General features: G+C 40.2%; 1 protein-coding gene across 1 annotated transcript in view; it reads left to right on the top strand.

Annotated features, from left to right (window-relative positions):
* Positions 1 to 15394: 15394 nt before the first annotated feature.
* nr2c2ap (nuclear receptor 2C2-associated protein) overlaps positions 15395 to 19134 on the top strand; it is a 4466-nt gene continuing 726 nt past the window's right edge. Inside the window, exons 1-4 of the mRNA XM_085263720.1 lie at positions 15395 to 15469; positions 15617 to 15707; positions 18595 to 18700; positions 18815 to 18882. Of these exons, the coding sequence (XP_085119846.1) occupies positions 15432 to 15469; positions 15617 to 15707; positions 18595 to 18700; positions 18815 to 18882 (303 nt within the window). The 5' untranslated portion in view covers positions 15395 to 15431. The remainder of the gene's footprint in view (positions 15470 to 15616; positions 15708 to 18594; positions 18701 to 18814; positions 18883 to 19134) is intronic.

The following is a 19134-nucleotide window of genomic DNA, read 5'->3' as shown; positions in this document are numbered from 1 at the left end:
AGCTGGAGAAATACCAAGGGCTCAGAGAAGAGCTCGAGAGGATGTGGAGGGTGAAGGTAACGGTGGTCCCCGTGGTAATCGGAGCACTAGGTGCGGTGACTCCCAAGCTAGGCGAGTGGCTCCAGCAGATCCCGGGAACAACATCGGAGATCTCTGTCCAGAAGAGCGCAGTCCTGGGAACAGCTAAGATACTGCGCAGGACCCTCAAGCTCCCAGGCCTCTGGTAGAGGACCCGAGCTTGAAGGATAAACCGCCCGCAGGGGCGTGCTGGGTGTTTTTTTTATTTTTATTTATATATATATATATATATATATATATATATATATATATATATATATATATATATATATATATATATATATATATATATATATATATATATATATAAATAACAATGTCTTGGGCAGTAATATGTGTCACAGGTAAAGCTCTCAATGACAGAAGGTTTCCCTTTTGGGGGCAAATGCTGCCTTAAAAGAAATGGGAGAACCCTCATGAAGTTCGTAAAGAGTCAAAACTGCTTTATTATGGTAGTAATAGGAGCAAACGGATAAAGATGTGCGATCTAAACAAAAATTTAGGATTGAGTCACTAATATGTGTGCAAAAATGTTTGTATGTGTGTCTGCAAAATCAGAATCATGAAATGTGTACCAGTCAGTTTTGTTTGTACTACTGTGCACATGTTAGTGAATCAAAATCAATATATATCAACCAGCTCATGGTCACTATCTGCAGTCTGCATATGCCCACACCCAGATTTCTCTATACAAGCAAAAATATTTGCCTTTAGGTGAAGTGGAGAAAGAGCTGTTGTAAGAGAGAAGCCTGTATCACTAAGAGAAAAACACCGAGAGAAAGACAGAATGAAGCCTGAAGAAATTAAAGCAATAGTGTCCAAGGAGGAGGCCAGAAAATATGCACCTTTCAAAAGTGTTTCACAGGAGTCAAGATGTTTAAAAAAATAACAGTGAAATAACAGCGATTCTAAATATCCTTTCCACTCATGATGGCTCAAGTAAAACGAAAATCCTTGACAATACAAAAAAGGGAGAAGACCGGTGGAGACTACCTTGAGATAAGAAACTCACTGCAATAATAAACATCCAGATCCTCCAGCATTTGTGGGAAAGTGCCAAGAAATTAGACTATATTAGACAACATTTAGATAGGATGGGGGTCATCGTTAATGATAAGACAAGATGACATGAGAAAAGACATGACAAGATAATGCCTATAACAATATGGTTTTACAAAGTTTAAAGTCTACACTAGTTAGCCCTCTTTATGTAATTTAATATCTCATGTGTTCAATTCAAATTATCTTGCTAAAACTGTAAATAATTACAAGTAAGAAATAATAATAATAATAATAATACCACTAATAATATAATAGTATTATTAGTAGTATTAGTGTTATTACTATTTTTAGTATTCATTTATTATTAGTATTATCATTTTTAGTAGTAGTATTGCATTTAAAGCTGTGTAATTTTTTTTTGACTACTTCCAGGTCTTCATCATTTGTTCACATGCATGTTCTGCATGAGGCAGTTCTAAATATGTATGTAAGAGTAAGAACAAACTGACATAGGAACATTTGCACACACGGTTTTCACAGATGTTTTTGTCCGTTAGATCTGTCAATAAGGGTCAATGTTCAGATTTTTTTTTTTCCTGAGAAACAAAGCAAGCGCTCTTGACACCACCCCCTTAAGGAAAGCACAAAGCCATCTGGACTCAACACAAAGCAGAGGCACCGCACACAAACACATGCGCACAGGCACAATGGTAAGAGCGCAAGCACTCACACTCACTTTCTATACGACAGTTTTTCAGTCCAAACCTTTTTGTGGTCAGAACGTATAAATCCTCTTCCAACATCGTTTAGAAACTTGGCTTTAATAAAAAAAGAAAGAAAAAACCCCCACTTCGCTTACAAAGAGGAACAGAAGTGCACAGAATCAAAAATCCTGCATGGCCACCTAACACTGGATCAATAGTAGAATTTTATTATTAAATAGTGCCTGCTTGTATTCATAGAAACCTAAAGAACGGTCTGGTACTATGACCTGTTTTCTATCTTTTCTAAAAAAAATAACCTTGACAATTTTCCAGTCAAGATTGTGTAGGTTTAATTAATCTTTCTTTACAGCCCAAATTCCCTTCTGTCCTCTAGCAGACTGCTGTTAAAGCATTTGCATAAAATTTGCATTATTCATTGTCACCTGATATATTATTTTAGCGCCTACAATAACAATACTTAACTCATAATGCAAATTACTATATGCTTTACGGCACGTAGTTGTTGCAGGTAGTGATGTAAGAATTCACATCGTCTGATTGTACAATAAAATGCTTGCCAAGTGATACTGTTGCCAGACTATTTAAATAAATAATCCAAATATATAAACACTTGTATTAGCTGAAGAGAAAAATATCTGCCATCTAGCAGTACAGCCAGTTAAAGCAACCAACTCTTTAGTTATACATTACCTAAGGTGATCGAAACCAAAGCAAGCATTCTCCGTTTCCTCAAAAATAATTGTCTCAGTACTGTCACAAAGACCCTTGCTTATCAGTATATTCTGTAAATGAGGTGTGCATTAGTGTGATCACAGATTAAACAACCAAATAAATTCTCTGTTCTCTCTGGTAATGAATGACAGCAGAAAAATTCAGTTTAAAAAATGACCTGTCTTAATAAAACAATTTACAAAGCCTTTAATGTGACATCTATTAGCCACATTAACTTCATGTTGTTTGTTGTCACTGTTTGGCAAGAGGCAAGTACTTTACGAGGTGCCACAAATAATATAAAAGCTCTTAAGGTTGAAAATAATTCAGCTTCACAACTATTACATATGGCCATCCAATTAAGTGAGTGGAGCACATCTTTGCATTTCTAGTTTCGTCTTCCTACCATTACCGCACCACCTAAGCCTTATTGCAACAGTAACTAGGTTAGTTCTGCTACCTGTGCAATACAGATTAATTAAAACGTCTGACTGTATGTTCTGCAGAAACACCGGAGATGGATGAAGCTCTAAACCATTTCTCCTGATGGATAACAGATTTGATTTTGGATACAGCAGCTAATTAGGCTTGACCAAGGACCCTGTTAGGCAGCCAATATCTTTCTGCATACTGCCTGCCCTGATTATCTATAATGTCTCCAGAGTTGCTGATATTGGGCTCTAATGAATATAGGAAGTAGGTGCTTGCTTTAAAGTACTATAGGGTATTCTTTTCATGACACAGGAGGGCTGGGACTTATTATCTTAAAAACGGTGTCTTCTCTTTTTTGCTTGATAGAAGTATTGCATTTTTTAGGCCTACCTTCCTATTTTATGTCACATAAAAATAAGCAATACGACTGCAGTGATACAATTTGTGCAGATGAAATGAATACCTGCTGCCGCTCACCTGCATACGGACCAGTTTTTTATTACAACTTTTATGCTAGACAGCTCCCTAGCAGTTGCATAATATGCAATGCTTTTCCAATTTAAAATATGCTTCTATTGTGAAGACGTTCCGATGAAAGCACTCTCCTCATCTAGCTTTAACATTAAAGGGACTGACAGAAACAGAGAGAAAGGGAGGGGGAGGGAGGGAGGGGGAGGGGACAGGAGGGAGCTGTTGAGTGTCTGCTGATGGGCTAACTCAATTTCAGGGAACACAATGGAGCCAGAGGCTGATTTCCAAAAGGCAAATTGTCATTCTGGTGAGCAGTATGGCACCTGTCTGGTGAGTTCATCTGCTGTGCTCCTGTGCAGTGGGTGTACTTGGGGGAGGAGGCTGGAACCAGAGGAGAGGACCGCATTATGTTGGGGCCCTGTGATGGGGAGAATTGAAAGTGAAACTGTAATGTGTCTGAAATGCATTGAAATGAAAATTGGGCAGGCTCTTACTGCTGCCTTTGGAATCCATTCATACAAGCACTCAATTGGTTTTGACCAGATTGAGGGGGCACACAGGTGGGGATCGAGTGAATTGACCCAGACAATGATGCTGTTGCCCCGGTGACAAACCAAGAACCCCCTCAGCCCCAGGAATACTGCCACCAGTCCCTGGGCTCTCAACCCCAACCAAACACCCTGCCATACACCCCTGCACATGCACCCATCCTCCACCTCAATTATTTCTTGATCTTACACACTATGAGCTGCTCTTCATGCAGTGCTCCAATTACAAAGCTGTCTGCACAGATTAAAGACGACGCCCATCTGACAGCAGCTAAACACTTTAAAAAACACACCAACATGCGAACAGTGCCGTGCAAGTAAAACATGTAACCCCATCAACTCACACACACACACACTCTCACACAAACATTTGTATAGCCCCTGACTGCATGGCATAACAACTTACCTGACATAAACACATCTGTCAGCCCAGCACCTCGACATTATCAGCTGTACACACGCCTACGCACAACTCCCTCACAGCACCCAGCATGTCTTTGCTGTTGTTGTCTGTCACCTTCAGGAGGAAACAACTCCTAATTGAAGGTGCAATTTTTCTTAATTGTTGTGGAAACAATTTAACAGGGTTAAACTATGTGGTCCTGCCTGTATAGGAGTGTAGTCACATCTGCCTGAATGCTTTTTGCTTTGTTTTTTCAGCTCATGTATCTAACCTTTGCTCGACTGAAGGTCCTCAAGTGGGCTGGTTAATATTCTCTCAGTTTACTGTAAGTCTTTTTTGTGCTCCTATCATTTACTCATCTGTTATGTGAACAGTGAACTCGTGCTTCAACCAAAAATAAGAGAACAGAAGAATGTAGTAAAAAACTGTCAGACAAATGATGACAAATTAGAAGGGTATAAAACGAAATGTAATATATTTGATGTCTATTAAAAAATAAATGCTTATCTGTTGGGTAGTGTATAGGGATGGGTACCGATAATGGCACTGGTTCTGACTTAAACTGTAGTAACCAGACCAAAAAGCAGCGCACATTTCGGTGCTTTTTTTTCCTGAGCTGTGATACACTTTAGATTCTAGCCAATCATTTTACCTTTCCAAGGATAGTAGGCGGGCCCAGGTACGTACGTTCTTTTAGAGCAGAGCTACAGATTAAAAATGCCCAAGGCGAAGCGGTCAGAAGTCTGGCTGTACTTCACAGCAAAAGATGCAAACTCAGCAGCCTGCAACAAGTGCTTTAAGGTGATACTGTGCAAAGGAGGTAACACCGCGAATCTGATGAAACACCTGGCAACACATAGCGTTTTTTTAAAAGCCGAGAAATGCACCGTATTTGATAGCTTACTGCAAGACCCCACACCGAGCACATCTACTGTGTGCCTGTTATCAGACCCGGAGTTAGCAACATTCCCCAAGAACCTGAAGAGGAGAGTCCTGGCCCCTAGCCCTGCCAGTGTAGCACCCGTTCCTACCAAAGGAGGTATGTTGTATCAACAGAAAAGGCTAACTTGGTTATGATTTTGCAGGAAAAAAAGAGACTGCTAAAAATAAAAACATAAGAGGTTTTTGGACAAAGTTTGTGTTCTCCATTCTTTAAGCACTGGTTTGAGCACTGTTTAAGCACCGGCACCATTTCAAAAGTACCGGTTTGGCACCGGTATTGGATAAAACCTAAATGATACCCATCCCTAGTAGTGTATAGTTGCCTTGGTTGTTTGACGACAACAGTGAAGAAAGAGTTAAGTAATAAGCAGTGTGGTTGTTCCATATCATACCGCCCACAATAACATCATTTTCATTGGTTACATCATGAACTAAGGTGACTCAACAGATGGATTGAACTCAAAATCACAGCATTTATGGGCTGGCAAAAAGGTGACGAAAACAATAGCAGAACTGGGTAGGAATTGTCTGGTAAACAGGTGATGACAAATAGAAGTTACACACACCATGAAGTGTGAAGCTACACACACAACAAAAACTCAGAGGGAGATGCAGACAATTTACACAGAAGAGGGAAGTAAGGCACACCTGGGGAACACAGCTGAAAAGAATCTGATCAAGGAGACAAGGAAAGAAAAACTAAAAAAAAAAATAATGCACCTAAGATGAGTGACTATCAAAATAAAATAGGAAGTGACATAGAGACTGTGACTAATGTATACACACTTGACAAAAAAGAGAAAACAGACAGCACAGGGAAGCCAGACAGACATGGGGGCTCGACTGGGGAGGCAGAAAGTAATCCGTAAAGTGATCTGTTTCCTTTTATAATATTGCTATCAAAGAGCATAGCAAAGCAAATACATCTTCAGAAATGTATAGTTTACAAAAACGTAAATCCCAGTTGTCTGTGAAGGTTCTCAGTCATCCAGGTCATCAGTTCAGAAGAAGAAGAAGAAGAAGAAGAAGAAGCTTCTCGGATGAGAAGTGAAATGTCTTCAAGCAACTTAAAGAAGTCCAGATGCTTTTCTTTCCAAGCTCCTTAGATTAAATCCCAGTTAGATACTAGCTTGCTTCTGGGTATTTATTATTTTTAGCAAACACTGTTTAAATCAAACTTCTCTATATAAAGTTTTTGACACACAACACACTGATCAATAATTAATTATATGTTGTGATCAGTTGCACTTATGGAAAAATTTAACACAGCTTTGACTCTTTAAATGAAGATAAAGCTGAAATGACTTTATGACTCTAAAAAGAACTACATGTTTATTTAAAGAGAGTTTTGAAATGCAGCCTCCAGACAGTCTCTGTTCTGAACATTTTATATTGAAATTTCCTCGCAGTTTGTATTATTTATTCAAAATGATTCTCCAGAAACTTTACTGAAATATTTAAAACCAGTAACAGTTATGACATGTCTTCCAACATGTTTATCATTACTAGTTAAGTAGTGCCCTTTACCTTACAATATAAAGCATCTTGAGGCAACTGTTGTCGTGATTTACTCTATATAAATAAAATTGAAAAACTGAAATTGAATGTATCTTTTAAATCAAACTTATTCTGTCGATGGTGACAGAGTGGACCAAGCTAATTATAATTATTTTTCCTCCTTCATGTTCATTGTTTCAGTTCATATTCCTGGGTCCACTGGATTAAAATGTTGCCTCTGCTCTTTAAATATCTGCTGCCATGGTGAATCGTGGTATCAGAGTGCCACTGATGACCGCTTCCTTTCTCTTATACATACGTGCTTAACAAACTGTGAACTGATTAAACTTATTCTGTTCTGGAAACAAAAGCTCAGAATTGCCAATTTTAGAGTTAACCAACTCAGGGTTTATTTTTAAACTCCGAGTTTGTCACTATAGGTAGAAAAAAAACAAATTTGTTTCTTTCTTTTTTTTTGCCTGTCCCGTTTGGCTCTTTTGCCATCAGAATTGTTGTCTAAAGGCAAAGAAAGATGCCCAACGGATTTACTTTACCAAATTGACCATCCCAGCCTTGCCGTAATGGTCCATTTGATTCACCTTTTATTGTTTATTTTATTTTCACTTACTGAATACGGGACAGACTTGACTGGGGGAAAGAAGGGGAGAAAGAAAGGGAAAGAGAAACAGCTGAGAAGAGGGACGGGGGAGAAGGGCAAAAAACAAAAACCAACAGAATGAGCAGGAAAAAAAAAGAAGAAGAAAAAAAAATGCATGTATCAATCACCTGGATCACCTGCTGAGAAAGAAAAAAGAAAACAAGCAGAAGAGAACAAGAGTAATAGAATAAACAGCATCACAATGATATATGGGAATATGACAGTAAATACTAAATATTAAACATTATTGTGCAGCACATAAGATCAACAGAACACAGTGTGCTTTGAGGTAGGAGCCAAAAAGGGTGTAGTTTGTGGGTGTGATCACCCGTGTGTACACCTGTGAGCATGGATGCGCTTGTTTTTTTAAAAGGTTCCTTCATGTAATGATCTGCTAGAGGGTGTGGGGGGGCCACAGCCCCGTCCTCCAGGGCATGAAGCAGGTATGAAGGAGATCAAAACTCCAGACATCCAGAGGCCCCCAGAACACAAGAGACCAAGGAAGACCAACAGAGGGGCAGCCGCGCCACTGTCCCAGAAAGAGCTGAGGAGAGTCCCAGATGAGGGCTCACTCAGCAGCTGCGGAGCAGAGGCCAGGGGGAGTTGCAGTGACGCGCCCGTGAGCTCCGCCGGCAGCCAGCCGTGCCTGAGTGACCGAGCCCCAGGCCGAGAGGCCGGGGGCACCCCACCTCCGAAGTGGCCCGAGCGAGCCCCAGGCTCCAGGCCCCGATAAGCGGCCGCCAAGGAGTGAGCCGGTGTGTACCTGGACGCCCACCCCCGGACACAAAGAACCACCAACGCACCGATGTCTGAGGGAGTCCGCCACTGGCAGGGGAAGTGGTGGATAGGGGGAGATAGGCCTCCAAACCTTGGAGGGCCTGAGATGTCCCCAGAGAGGTGGCGCCTGACACCCAACCTGACATATAGACACAGAAATCCAGGCACACACATATACAAACATCCATTCCCACCCTCACCCCAAATTTGTTTCACCACTTGAGGCAAAACACATCTTTGAGTACAACCAGGTATGAAGAGTTGCAATGAGATGCTACCAGCTGATCATGTGTAAACCAGCAAACATTTTATCCAAACATTGCTGGAGCACTCACTAGATGCGCTTCATATAACAAGAAGAGCAAACAGTGGAAGGAAATCAATGATACAAGATCCCAGGTAGAAAATATTCCATTTCAGCTTTATTATGAGACAATGTTGTGCAGCTCCTGAAGAGCTACAACCCGAAGTTCCTTTGGTCATTGTTAGCTAAAGTGTTACACAGTTATATCATACTTTTTTTTTTAAAAAAACATTGGCTACTTTTGTGCTGACATTTGACTTGTGCTGTGTCACTACCATTGCACTATAACGCTGCTGCTGCTGGCACCCATTGCAATAGATTCACACTTTGAATTAGGTAGTCTGTCATCAATGACAGCAGCTCATTGGAAAAGAGGGATGGAAAATGCCTTTCATTTCATTTGCACTAATAAATGCTGCTGTCTGCAAGCTGCAACCACTGATAAAACACTCTTCAATATTTTTTTTACTCACCGTCTTAAATATCACTATTGCAAATTTCCTTGAAATATAGTCATGTAATTTTGAGGCTATATCGCCCACCCTTAATGGGCAATAAAACCCAAAAGATTTCCCAGTGCAGAATGGAACAGCCCAGCTGGGTAAAGCAAAGCTTTTCAACATGCACATCTGATTGTAATACTAATGCCTGTTATTAAAGCTGCAGGACAGCAGTGAGCACAATAGAGTGTGGGCCTTCTTACTTCTCAAAATAAATTCCCGAGAGCCTTTGTAGGTGTACTCTTTTTTCTTTATTTTTTAAGACATATAATTTTGCATACGACGATGTCAGTGTGTACAACATTACTTCAGGATTGTCACAGTATAACCAACACAGCAAAGCAGCACTGATTCTCCCTGTCATGAAGTGAGCTACTGCTGAATATACCGCTGCTCGAACACCCAGCCTCAGGGGATTTGCAGCAGCTGTAAAACAGCCTTTACTTTTTTTTGTTATTGTGATGTTGTGACTGTGATTCTCTCTTTTTAATCACACACACTGTTTCCATGTTTCCCCCTGTGACCTCTTTTTGATACTTTCCATCCACTACAAAAGAATTTCTAGGAAAAAGCAGTTGCGGCAGAAATTAAAGGCATCTACATCAGCCTGTTGCCAAGGCAAGTATATTGCTATTCATTATCCACAGAGACTGATTAAGCTTCTCAAGGTGGTAAACTTAGATTACTATAGCTGCAGAACATCACTGTCATCACCAGTAGGTAAATAAAGCTAATGGATCTGTACTTGCAAGTTTTTAGCTTTATCCGACAGCAAGTACTTAAGAACTCAAATACCATTGCTTCATAAAAGCCTCCAATGATTACAACAACAGCTGACAAATAGTGCAGAGTGATCTCTGATGATGTAGTACATTGCCTCCTTTTACCTTGAGAGAACGGGGAGGAGGACGGCCTGTGAAGTACCGCTCTGATGCTTGGCTGCTCATGTTCACAAGGTGTATTGCTGTGAATAAAGTGAGACAAAGAGATTAAGAGGATGGGAGGTTGGGTCTTGTATGCAGTGAGACAAACCCGCTGGAATACAGAGTATGAGGATTAGTTCTCCTCCTTGTCTAGACAGCTTGAGCCAAGGAGAGGTGAAAACAGCCATGTGTTTGACTTCAAAGAACAGAAAACAAGCACCAATTGTACAGTCTTACATGTCAGTGCTTTGTAGACAGTGTGTAATTGCAAAATACACCAGCACCTTCCAAAAACAACAGAGTGTTACAGCTTTCGAATCCGCCTAATTTCACTTTTCTTGTTCTGTTTTCACACTATAACGTGAACCTGTACATTCAAGTGAAATTCCCTGAACTATAAGAGCCCCAGCTATTGCTCAGGACAAATCCCCATGACCTCACCATGAAATGATACACTCTATTGCCTCTCTTCACACTGCCAGATAGTTCTCCAGCCATTACTACAGGCCCATCTCCTTGCTCAGATACGGGAGACGGGAGGTTGTGGTTTTGGTGAGACCGGAGTAGGAACGAGCAAGGCATGTCCCGTGGTCTTCCAACCACATCACGAGCAAACAGGGATTCTGACTGCTGATGTGTGATGCAGTTACATTATATTCTCTTTACAGTACTGCTAGTAAAGTGTTTTAAATCTCTTGTGATACCAGAACTCGACTATGCTCCAGCCATCTCGCAATCTCTCAGCAATTTTAAGCTGTGAAAACATGAATGGCCCCCTCTACACTGCCTGGAAGAGTAACACAAGACAAAGAAGAAAGTGAGCTCTCTCCATGTGTTTATACGAACTCATCTCCAACCCCGAATGAAATTCAACACTGCCTCATAGTGTGATTGAATAAATCACAACTGATTGTGCTTTGTAATGAAGGCAGCGGAGCATATTGTGCAAATGCTCTGCTTTTTAATGACTTAATTAGAGAAACCTCGCTCAAACTGGAGCAGAAAATTTCAGCATGGAGATGAGTGAAAAGCCCTGCCAGAAAACAGCACCATGACTCAAGATCCTGTTAATTGATGCAGCAGTCGACAGATGTGCCTCACGCTTCTGCCCATTTTCTGCTTTATTAAAATTAGCTGGACCCCAAAGAATGCCAAATGTTGTCTCCCTAAACTAAATGATTTACGAGCACTAAGCACCATCGTGTCACTCTAATTTCCAATATACTCTGCCTGGTTTCTTCAGCTTTTAGGCAGTTGAGCTTCTTAAATCATCAACTACAGGTGTCATCAACTGCTGAACTGAAAAGAGAAATTGAGTAGATCCTTTTGAAGTTCCTGATACGTTTAAAACATCTTCAGTATACACAAGGAATACGACTCAGTCTACAGTTTTCTGACCAGCTGATTATCCCATCTCCCCAAATTTTAACTTTCTAAGCAGAAGTCCAGAAGGTCCATCAGTGCAGACGGTCATCTGAACCAAACAGGCAGAGCTCCATACACTGCAAGTTCTGCCCCAGCACGGATGCTGTGTCCCTCGGCTGACAGCAGCACAAGCATTAATCATCCAACTCATTAAGACAATCTGCGCAAGTGCCCACAGCTCATAAAGTCTGGAATAGACCATAGTGATTCTTTTACCTCCTAGTGTATCGGCTTATTTACCTCAAAACGGTCGACCACCTATTCAACCCTTTCACTTGACAGGGTTTTATGACGTCTAATATCCATCATTCTTATTCACAGTTTAAACTTATTTCAAAAAAGTCATTCAAAATCATGTCCACTTTACTGCTGGCAAAATGCAGCATCGGTGAGTGGGTTGTTTAACCCTTTAAAGCCGGTCGGAGAGGGCACGCTCCGTTTTGCGTAACTATTTTTAAATCCCGGTAGCACTGCAACCATGTAAGCTAGCAATAATTTTTTTTGCATATGAAACCAGAGGAATTGTACTTACATCTTATGCCATCAGCTTGTTCTAGGTCACAGTTTCCTTCTACATATAGCTTTGCAAAAACTGCATAAAAAAACCACTTGCAGCAACAAAAACATAATATTCCAGAAACACGCTTTGCCGATCTGATCAGCTGTTCTTAACACTTCCTATGTCCATCAGCACGAACTATCGCATATCCGCCATGACCTGCCCGAACCCGGAAATGACGTCATTTTCGCGGAAATGTAGTTTTTTACCATCAGGGCCTTGTAAGGCTATACTGGTGTTTTTAAAAGTTATGTTTGATTTTATGACTTTCTGTGTCGTTTCTGGGATGCTTAGAAGTCAAATTGCACTGCTGGAAATAGTTTATTTTGATGCACATGCTATTTTTTTTTTTTTGCAAATTTGCATTATAATACTTATTTTCGTTTTTCCTGCAGTATATAAAAATTGGTGAATTTCAAAAATAAAACTATGAAGACACTCAAAATAAATTTCCTGTGGTGGGAAACTATTTTGTGCAACGTTTTTGTATTTACAGTTTTGAGGGATAAGCCTCTTAAATTTCTCTAACTAGAAATATATGTTAAAAAAACCAAAACGATTTTCAATTTTTTGGTAGTTTATTGCACTTTTTTGCAATTTATGTAATTACTATGCACTTAATGCATACATATTATTAAAATTTGGTCTATAATGGTTGTATTGGTGTGCAGCAACTTGAAATGCTCCCAGAAATGGCACTACAGCATGTAAAAATATAATATAAGCTCTGGCGGACTTGGTTCAATGGTAGGTCTTAAAGGGTTAATGAACCCTAAAGTTTATTAGTTTGTCTTTAGTGTTAAATCACCCAGGTGACACACTGTTTTTTGGCAGGTGAACACTACAAGAAAATCTTATTTTTCACTAACATTGTTGAGTTAAGAAATTGTACTGAAATGGCAAACATGGGAAATATGGCAAAGCAATGGATTTTTTTCCCCCAAAATGCCGATGCTCCTTTCTCAACAAGATCAAACTATTATAATGAATAAAAAATGAGCAATATATGTATCGAGGTTTAAGCCGATTCTATTGTGAAACCTAGACAAGACTGCTGGAGGTGAACTGCAGATAGTGTAGCCTAAATGTTCATCATTTCCAATGAAAAAAACATGTCTCTGCATGGGGGGGGGGGATAATAACAGCATAAAGTTTTGTTAATAGATGTATACTTTGGTATTTTAATGCAAAAGGAACCCTTTTAAATTCTGTGTTTCTCTGTCACCAGGAACCTCGTAAAAAATATCAGTGCTATTCTCTAGTATCACTGATGGGTAAGGAGTCAGACTTTTACATAGTTGGATCTGATAGCCTGCAGGTTATGGGAGCTGCCTAAGTTACCATGGTGATACACACAGAGTGAAAAGTGAGTCACTGCAGTGAGACCACAAAGCCAGCCAGGGTTAAGCCCAAAGTTAGTTTGCTAGCCACTAATCCTGCCTCGTGGGACATAACCCAGAAACAGAGGCGACAAAAAGTCAGAGAGCAACATCAGCCGCTGAGGTGAAAGAGAAAGCAAGGATGGCTGAGGGAGGGAATACAAGGATTTAAGTCGTATCAGTGACATGAGGTGAAGATAATCCTATAAGTTCAGGGGCCAGAAATGTTTCACTGTGGAAAAAAGAATACTGAGATGTTAGAACGGAGACACGAACAAAAGCTGATTATCCACAAGCGCGGGGGGGGGAATCAATGAATATTTTTAGAGATAAGCAGTCAGAACAGCTGCGACAACAATAACAGGTCTCCCCTTTGTCACCCCACCTCTAGGCCACAGTCACTGTCAGGTGGGAACAAATGCACTTTTTCATTATATTCATTAAGCTTTTATGTTGATAGTTAGATGAAGAGATCTAACATATGTCCATCCGTTAAATGTGACTGTAACCAGGAGCCACTCAGTTTAGCTTATAGTAAAAAGAAAAAGGGGGGAGAATGTTAAAGAAACAAATAAGCCTACAGGTATACTTTTCTTATTTGTATAATACCTTAAGTGTAGAAATGACAGGTTGTGGGTGTTTGAGAATTCTGTCTGGGCACACTGACTTCCTGGCAATGTCACAGTCTCTAACTATGCTTTTTAATGGATACAAAAAGAGCTCCTGCGGGTTCTGAGGACGACTGGCCACTTGCAGTCCACCTTGGCATTATTAGCAGCCAACGTGGGCACAAGTTTATGGGTCAATGCCATCTCATCACTCACCCAGCGAGCGATTGCCGGCCAGGTGGGCTTCCAGAATGGCTACGGGCCAGAAAATTAGTTTTGATGTGGAAAAATATGAGCACCTGCCAAATTAATTCAGGCAGTGTTTCTGATTAACAGCTTTACAAAAACTCCAAAGATATATTGCACATTCATATATGGATGGGTAATATATTACTGCAGCTTGAAATCACAATTTATTCTCAATCTCAAATACTCGACAGGGTGCTGCAGGAGCTGCTGCACAAACCGGGGCTGTAACGTAAGGCTCACAAAGTCAAAGTGTGAGCGAGCATGCTGCTGGTTGTGCAGAGGGTAAGGGTGGTGGTAGTGGTGGAGGAGGGGGTCCAAACCTTATAATACAGTCCCTCTCCCCAGCCCCCTGCACAATTTTCACGGAGGCTGGGTTTCATCAGTTTTTGTATTTTAGACCTATTGATTATGTGCTGTGAAGGGGGGGGGCACTGTGACAAAACCTCAGCAGGAGTTCTCCATCTGCAGTGGACCATGTGCCAAAAACAGGCTCCCTCCTTCACTCACACTCACTCACTCACACACACACACACACACACACACACACACACACACACACACACACACACACACACAAAGAGGGGGGAGAGGGAGATTTGCTCTCCTGTGTTATTGGTTCCCAGGTTATGAAACTGAGATATGGGGATATGCTCGCTAATAAAAGCACTGAGAGGCCGATATTGGTTCTTTTATAGGATTATCCCATCACCCAAACACACCTTCATCTTAACACACATGTAACATCTTTGCCCGTTTCCTGACGTCCTTGGGAGAAAATCTCAAACCCGGGTTAATTCTGGCGGCAGCTCTATATTTAAGTGTAGGCCATTTTTAGCATCTATGCCTCATCTGTAGGTTTCTGATCAATGCCCCTCGTCCCAATCGATTCTCATTTCTCTGACCTTTTGCGTCTCGCCTGGGAGGACAGCAACGAGACCTGGGGGGACAAACAAGAAGATGAAGAGCAGTGCAGCCTCTCACAGGCCACGAAGAGCGGGATCAACTTTATTTTTTTCTGCGTTTAATTATTAATCATGAGCGCCCGGGACCTCAGATGAAGATTAAGAGACTTAACCTCCAGCCACGTATAGCGAAAGACTGTCATCTAAATATTTTTGACGGAGCGAGACTTCCACCTGGTGGCAGGAAAGAAAAGCGGTCATGCCAGAACGTCACAGTCGTAAAAACAACACAGCGAGGTTCCAGCGCTTTACGGCACGTTGTGATTTGAAGTTTTGACATGGCTTCCTCGTTGCTTTGCAGCGAAACACAAAGCAGGTAGAGAAAAAGCAAAACGAGAGAATGAAAATGAGAGAAATGTACTCACCAGTGCATAGATAATGTACTTGGCTGTTGTACGTGTTTGGACGGCAGCCTGTTACTGGTCCTTGAGTCGTGAATCTTGTGTTTCTATTCTCATTTCAGAGTGAGTTCAGTGCTAAACAGAGATGTTAAGCAGTATGGAAAGAAGTACATGTTTGACTGCAATGAGGAGACATGCTGGAACTCAGACCAGGTAAATACAAATATAGCAATGGACCCGTTCCTCACAACCTATTGCTAAAACTGTTACCAGAAACCTAAAGAAAGGTTAGTTTAGTCTGCCCTTTAGTTTTGAGTTGCTGGAAGACTGTCTGAGATGTAGATACAAACAAATTGCAATGCTTTGCAAAGTTCACAGAATTTTAAACCGAAACCCTATTTTACTGTTTCATTAAGAATAATAGCTCATTTTATTTAGGAGCATAAGGCCAAAAATCATTATTGGATGCCCTTGATCTTTGGGCTCTCAGGTGGCGTTGCATTAAATGCAGACATGATTCTGTCATGGAAATCACTGTATGGGCTCAGAAATCACTGTGCGAACAAGTTCGTCTTGTAATCCACAAATACAGGTTAAAGCTTGTTCATGCAAAGAAGCAGCCATATGTGAACACTATCCACATAACTGCCATCATCTCTGAGCCAGAGCTCAAAATATGGGTTTATATCACATGTTTATTTTCTCAAGACTGGACTTCTGCAATTCTCTCCACTGGCATTAATGAAAAGTTACACTCTCATCTTCAACATGCTCAGAATTTTAAGATTTTACTGATTACTTCCCAAGCTTTCCTGGGTCTGTCCTCAAGCTACATAGTAGAGCTACTGACCCCATATAAGCCTACTCGCAGCTTGTGATCCTCAGGTGGGGCCCTGCAGGCTGCTTTGAAAATCAAGATTTAAATCGAAAAGGTGACTGTTTTTTGCCATCAGGGCCATCTCGACTTTAGAATGACCTGCCTGAGAAAATTATGTTTATAGGCTTGCTTTTAAATGATTCTATTATGCGTTTTATCTCTGGTCTTTCATTAATTTTATTCATGTTTTATGCCTTTGTGTTTCTGAGTGTATTTGTTATTTCAATGTTTGTCTACCCTTATAGTTTTATAATTATAATAACATTGTTATTATTATTATTATTGTTATTATTAGTATCATTATTATTATTATTATTAAGAAGAAGAAGAAGAAGACGATCAGACCAATTTAACAAAGAGGGCAAAACATTTTACCAGATCTTAAGCTCCCTAACAACTTTAATTCATTTCCATCAATGCATGGCTCATCTAGTACTCATCATGTAGTACAGTTAGTAACTGTACTACAACTAACTAACTGTACTACATGATCTGCACAGTGGTATGATACTGGTTAAAATTGTTAAGCTATCCCCAGTTGTTTATATTTTGCTTAGAAAATGGGGGGACAAGGGGCAGGGATTTATTAAAATATGTGCAAACATATATACAAATGCAGGAATAGTCTTCCAAGAATTCTCCAGGTTTCAAGGATATTCAAAGTTGTGTAGTAGTGTTTTTTGGGGATCATTGTCATGCAGAGAAATGCGGGGTGGCTCAAAATCTGATCTCACGATACATTTCTGTGTTTATAATTCCATCAAGTTTAAGAAGACCCCAAAACCACTGGCAGGATTGCACACAGCATGGATCGTGTAGACACTCACTGTAGTAACTCTCCTGACTTTCGTCATACTTTTTAAATTCATTGCTTAGAAGAGCCGTTGCCAAGGATTTTTTTCTCTTTCTGATAAGGCTTAGGTGAAAGCAAATGGATCTCTCAGGTCCTGGGCCACGTCTTTGCTGGATTTTTTTCCTATTGAAGATTTGACTTTCAGATACTTTTGGCCTGCCATAAATGGCTCTTTAGGTCTGTGGCTTCTTATTTTGTCCTCCACTTGTTCAGTTTCCCCAACATTTTGATACACTGCACACCATGCTGAGATATGCTAATTTTTTAAACTAATAATATGTGTGTAGATTCTCAGTCATCCAGATCATGTTTGTTTTGTTAAAAAAGAAAGCAATCGGACTTTAAGTTTATTGAAGACATTTCACCTCTCATCAAGAGCTTTCTTTAGTTTTAAAATGAAAGGGTGGAGAGTCCCTGGTATTTAAATCCTAGTAGTAGTTGTCCCTTAGGAGGTGGTCGTTGACCCACTGTTATTCATGTGCATCATCACAAAATGATAATTTTTATCTTGACTTTTGATGAATTTCCCAACTTTCTATGTTCTTATATTTCTTATTTAAATGCTTTTGTCTATAAAATGATTAAATGCCCACTTTGTCAATACATGTTGTGATTTGTGTAGGAAAAAGCCTGAAACATGTTGAATTTATAATAAAGAAAAAAAAAAGATTGACACAATTCTTGATAATCTAATATATATTTTTATAAATTAATTAAAGGATTTCTATGTGCTATTAATTTATGCAACTTATGATAGTACTTCTGTCCTTCTTGACCAAGACACTCTTGTAAAAAAGATTCAGATCTCAAATTATTTTTTTTCTGGTTAAATAAAGGTTATTAATAATTGGGGCGATCGTGGCTCAAGAGTTGGGAGGTCGCCTTATAATCGGAAGGTTGCCGGTTCGAGACCCAGCTTGGACAGTCTCGGCCGTTGTGTCCTTGGGCAAGACACTTCACCCGTTGCCTACTGGTGGTGGTCAGAGGGCCCGGTGGCGCCAGTGTCCGGCAGTCAGTGCGCCCCAGGGTGGCTGTGGCTACAATGTAGCTTGCCATCACCAGTGTGTGAATGGGTGGATGACTGGTTGTGTAAAGCGCTTTGGGGTCCTTAGGGGCTAGAAAAGCGCTATACAAATACAGGCCATTTACCATAAATAATTATAATCTGCTTACATGTACAGCATTGTGGACCCCAGGAAGAATAGTTGTTGCTGTGGCCACAGTTAGTGGGGATCTGATAAAAGAATGACTAAAAGTTCCCATATTCTTGGCGACAGAGACAGTTATTCTCGGCATCCTGTTTTTCACAGGCAAATGGATGTTTTGCTGTACACATCTCTGTGTCATTATGAGTATTATTTTTCTGACAGGGTGAATGTCAGTGGGTGTCCCTGGAGTTCCCCAACTCTGTCAGAGTGTCAGAGTTAAAGGTCCAATTCCAGGGAGGATTCTCAGCAAAAACGTGCAGACTGGAAGGTAAATCCTGAAGATAATATTAAAAAATGACTTCCTGATTAAAATGTTTCACTTCAAATTCAAGCAGTAATAATGAGATAATGTAAATTACTTTTCCACTTGTGCTTTCTGCAGGTTGCCTAAAAGATAAAGACTTTACAGTGCTCAGCCATTTTTACCCAGAGGATAACAACTCTCTTCAGATATCCTTTTTCTCACTATACTGAATTTTCACAAGGAGATTTGATTGCATATAGGGCTTCGACCAATCTTTTCCTTAAATTATCAGTCAGGTGGGGAGCCATTGTTCTTTTCTATACTCCAAATTAGCAGTCACTGCTGAAGTAGCTATAAATGTTATATTTAACTACTTAATTTGTGCAAAAAATATTGTTCACAGCCACTGATGATGCTGTATGCCATTAAAAATATTTAAGCTCAGCTTATTCTATCAA

Source organism: Mchenga conophoros, linkage group LG23, assembly GCF_057382185.1.
Source record: "Mchenga conophoros isolate Kocher_MC1m ecotype Shallow Benthic linkage group LG23, M_conophoros_male_GT1.1, whole genome shotgun sequence".
In the NCBI taxonomy this organism is placed as follows: domain Eukaryota; kingdom Metazoa; phylum Chordata; class Actinopteri; order Cichliformes; family Cichlidae; genus Mchenga; species Mchenga conophoros.
This window is presented reverse-complemented; position numbering and strand designations above follow the sequence as displayed.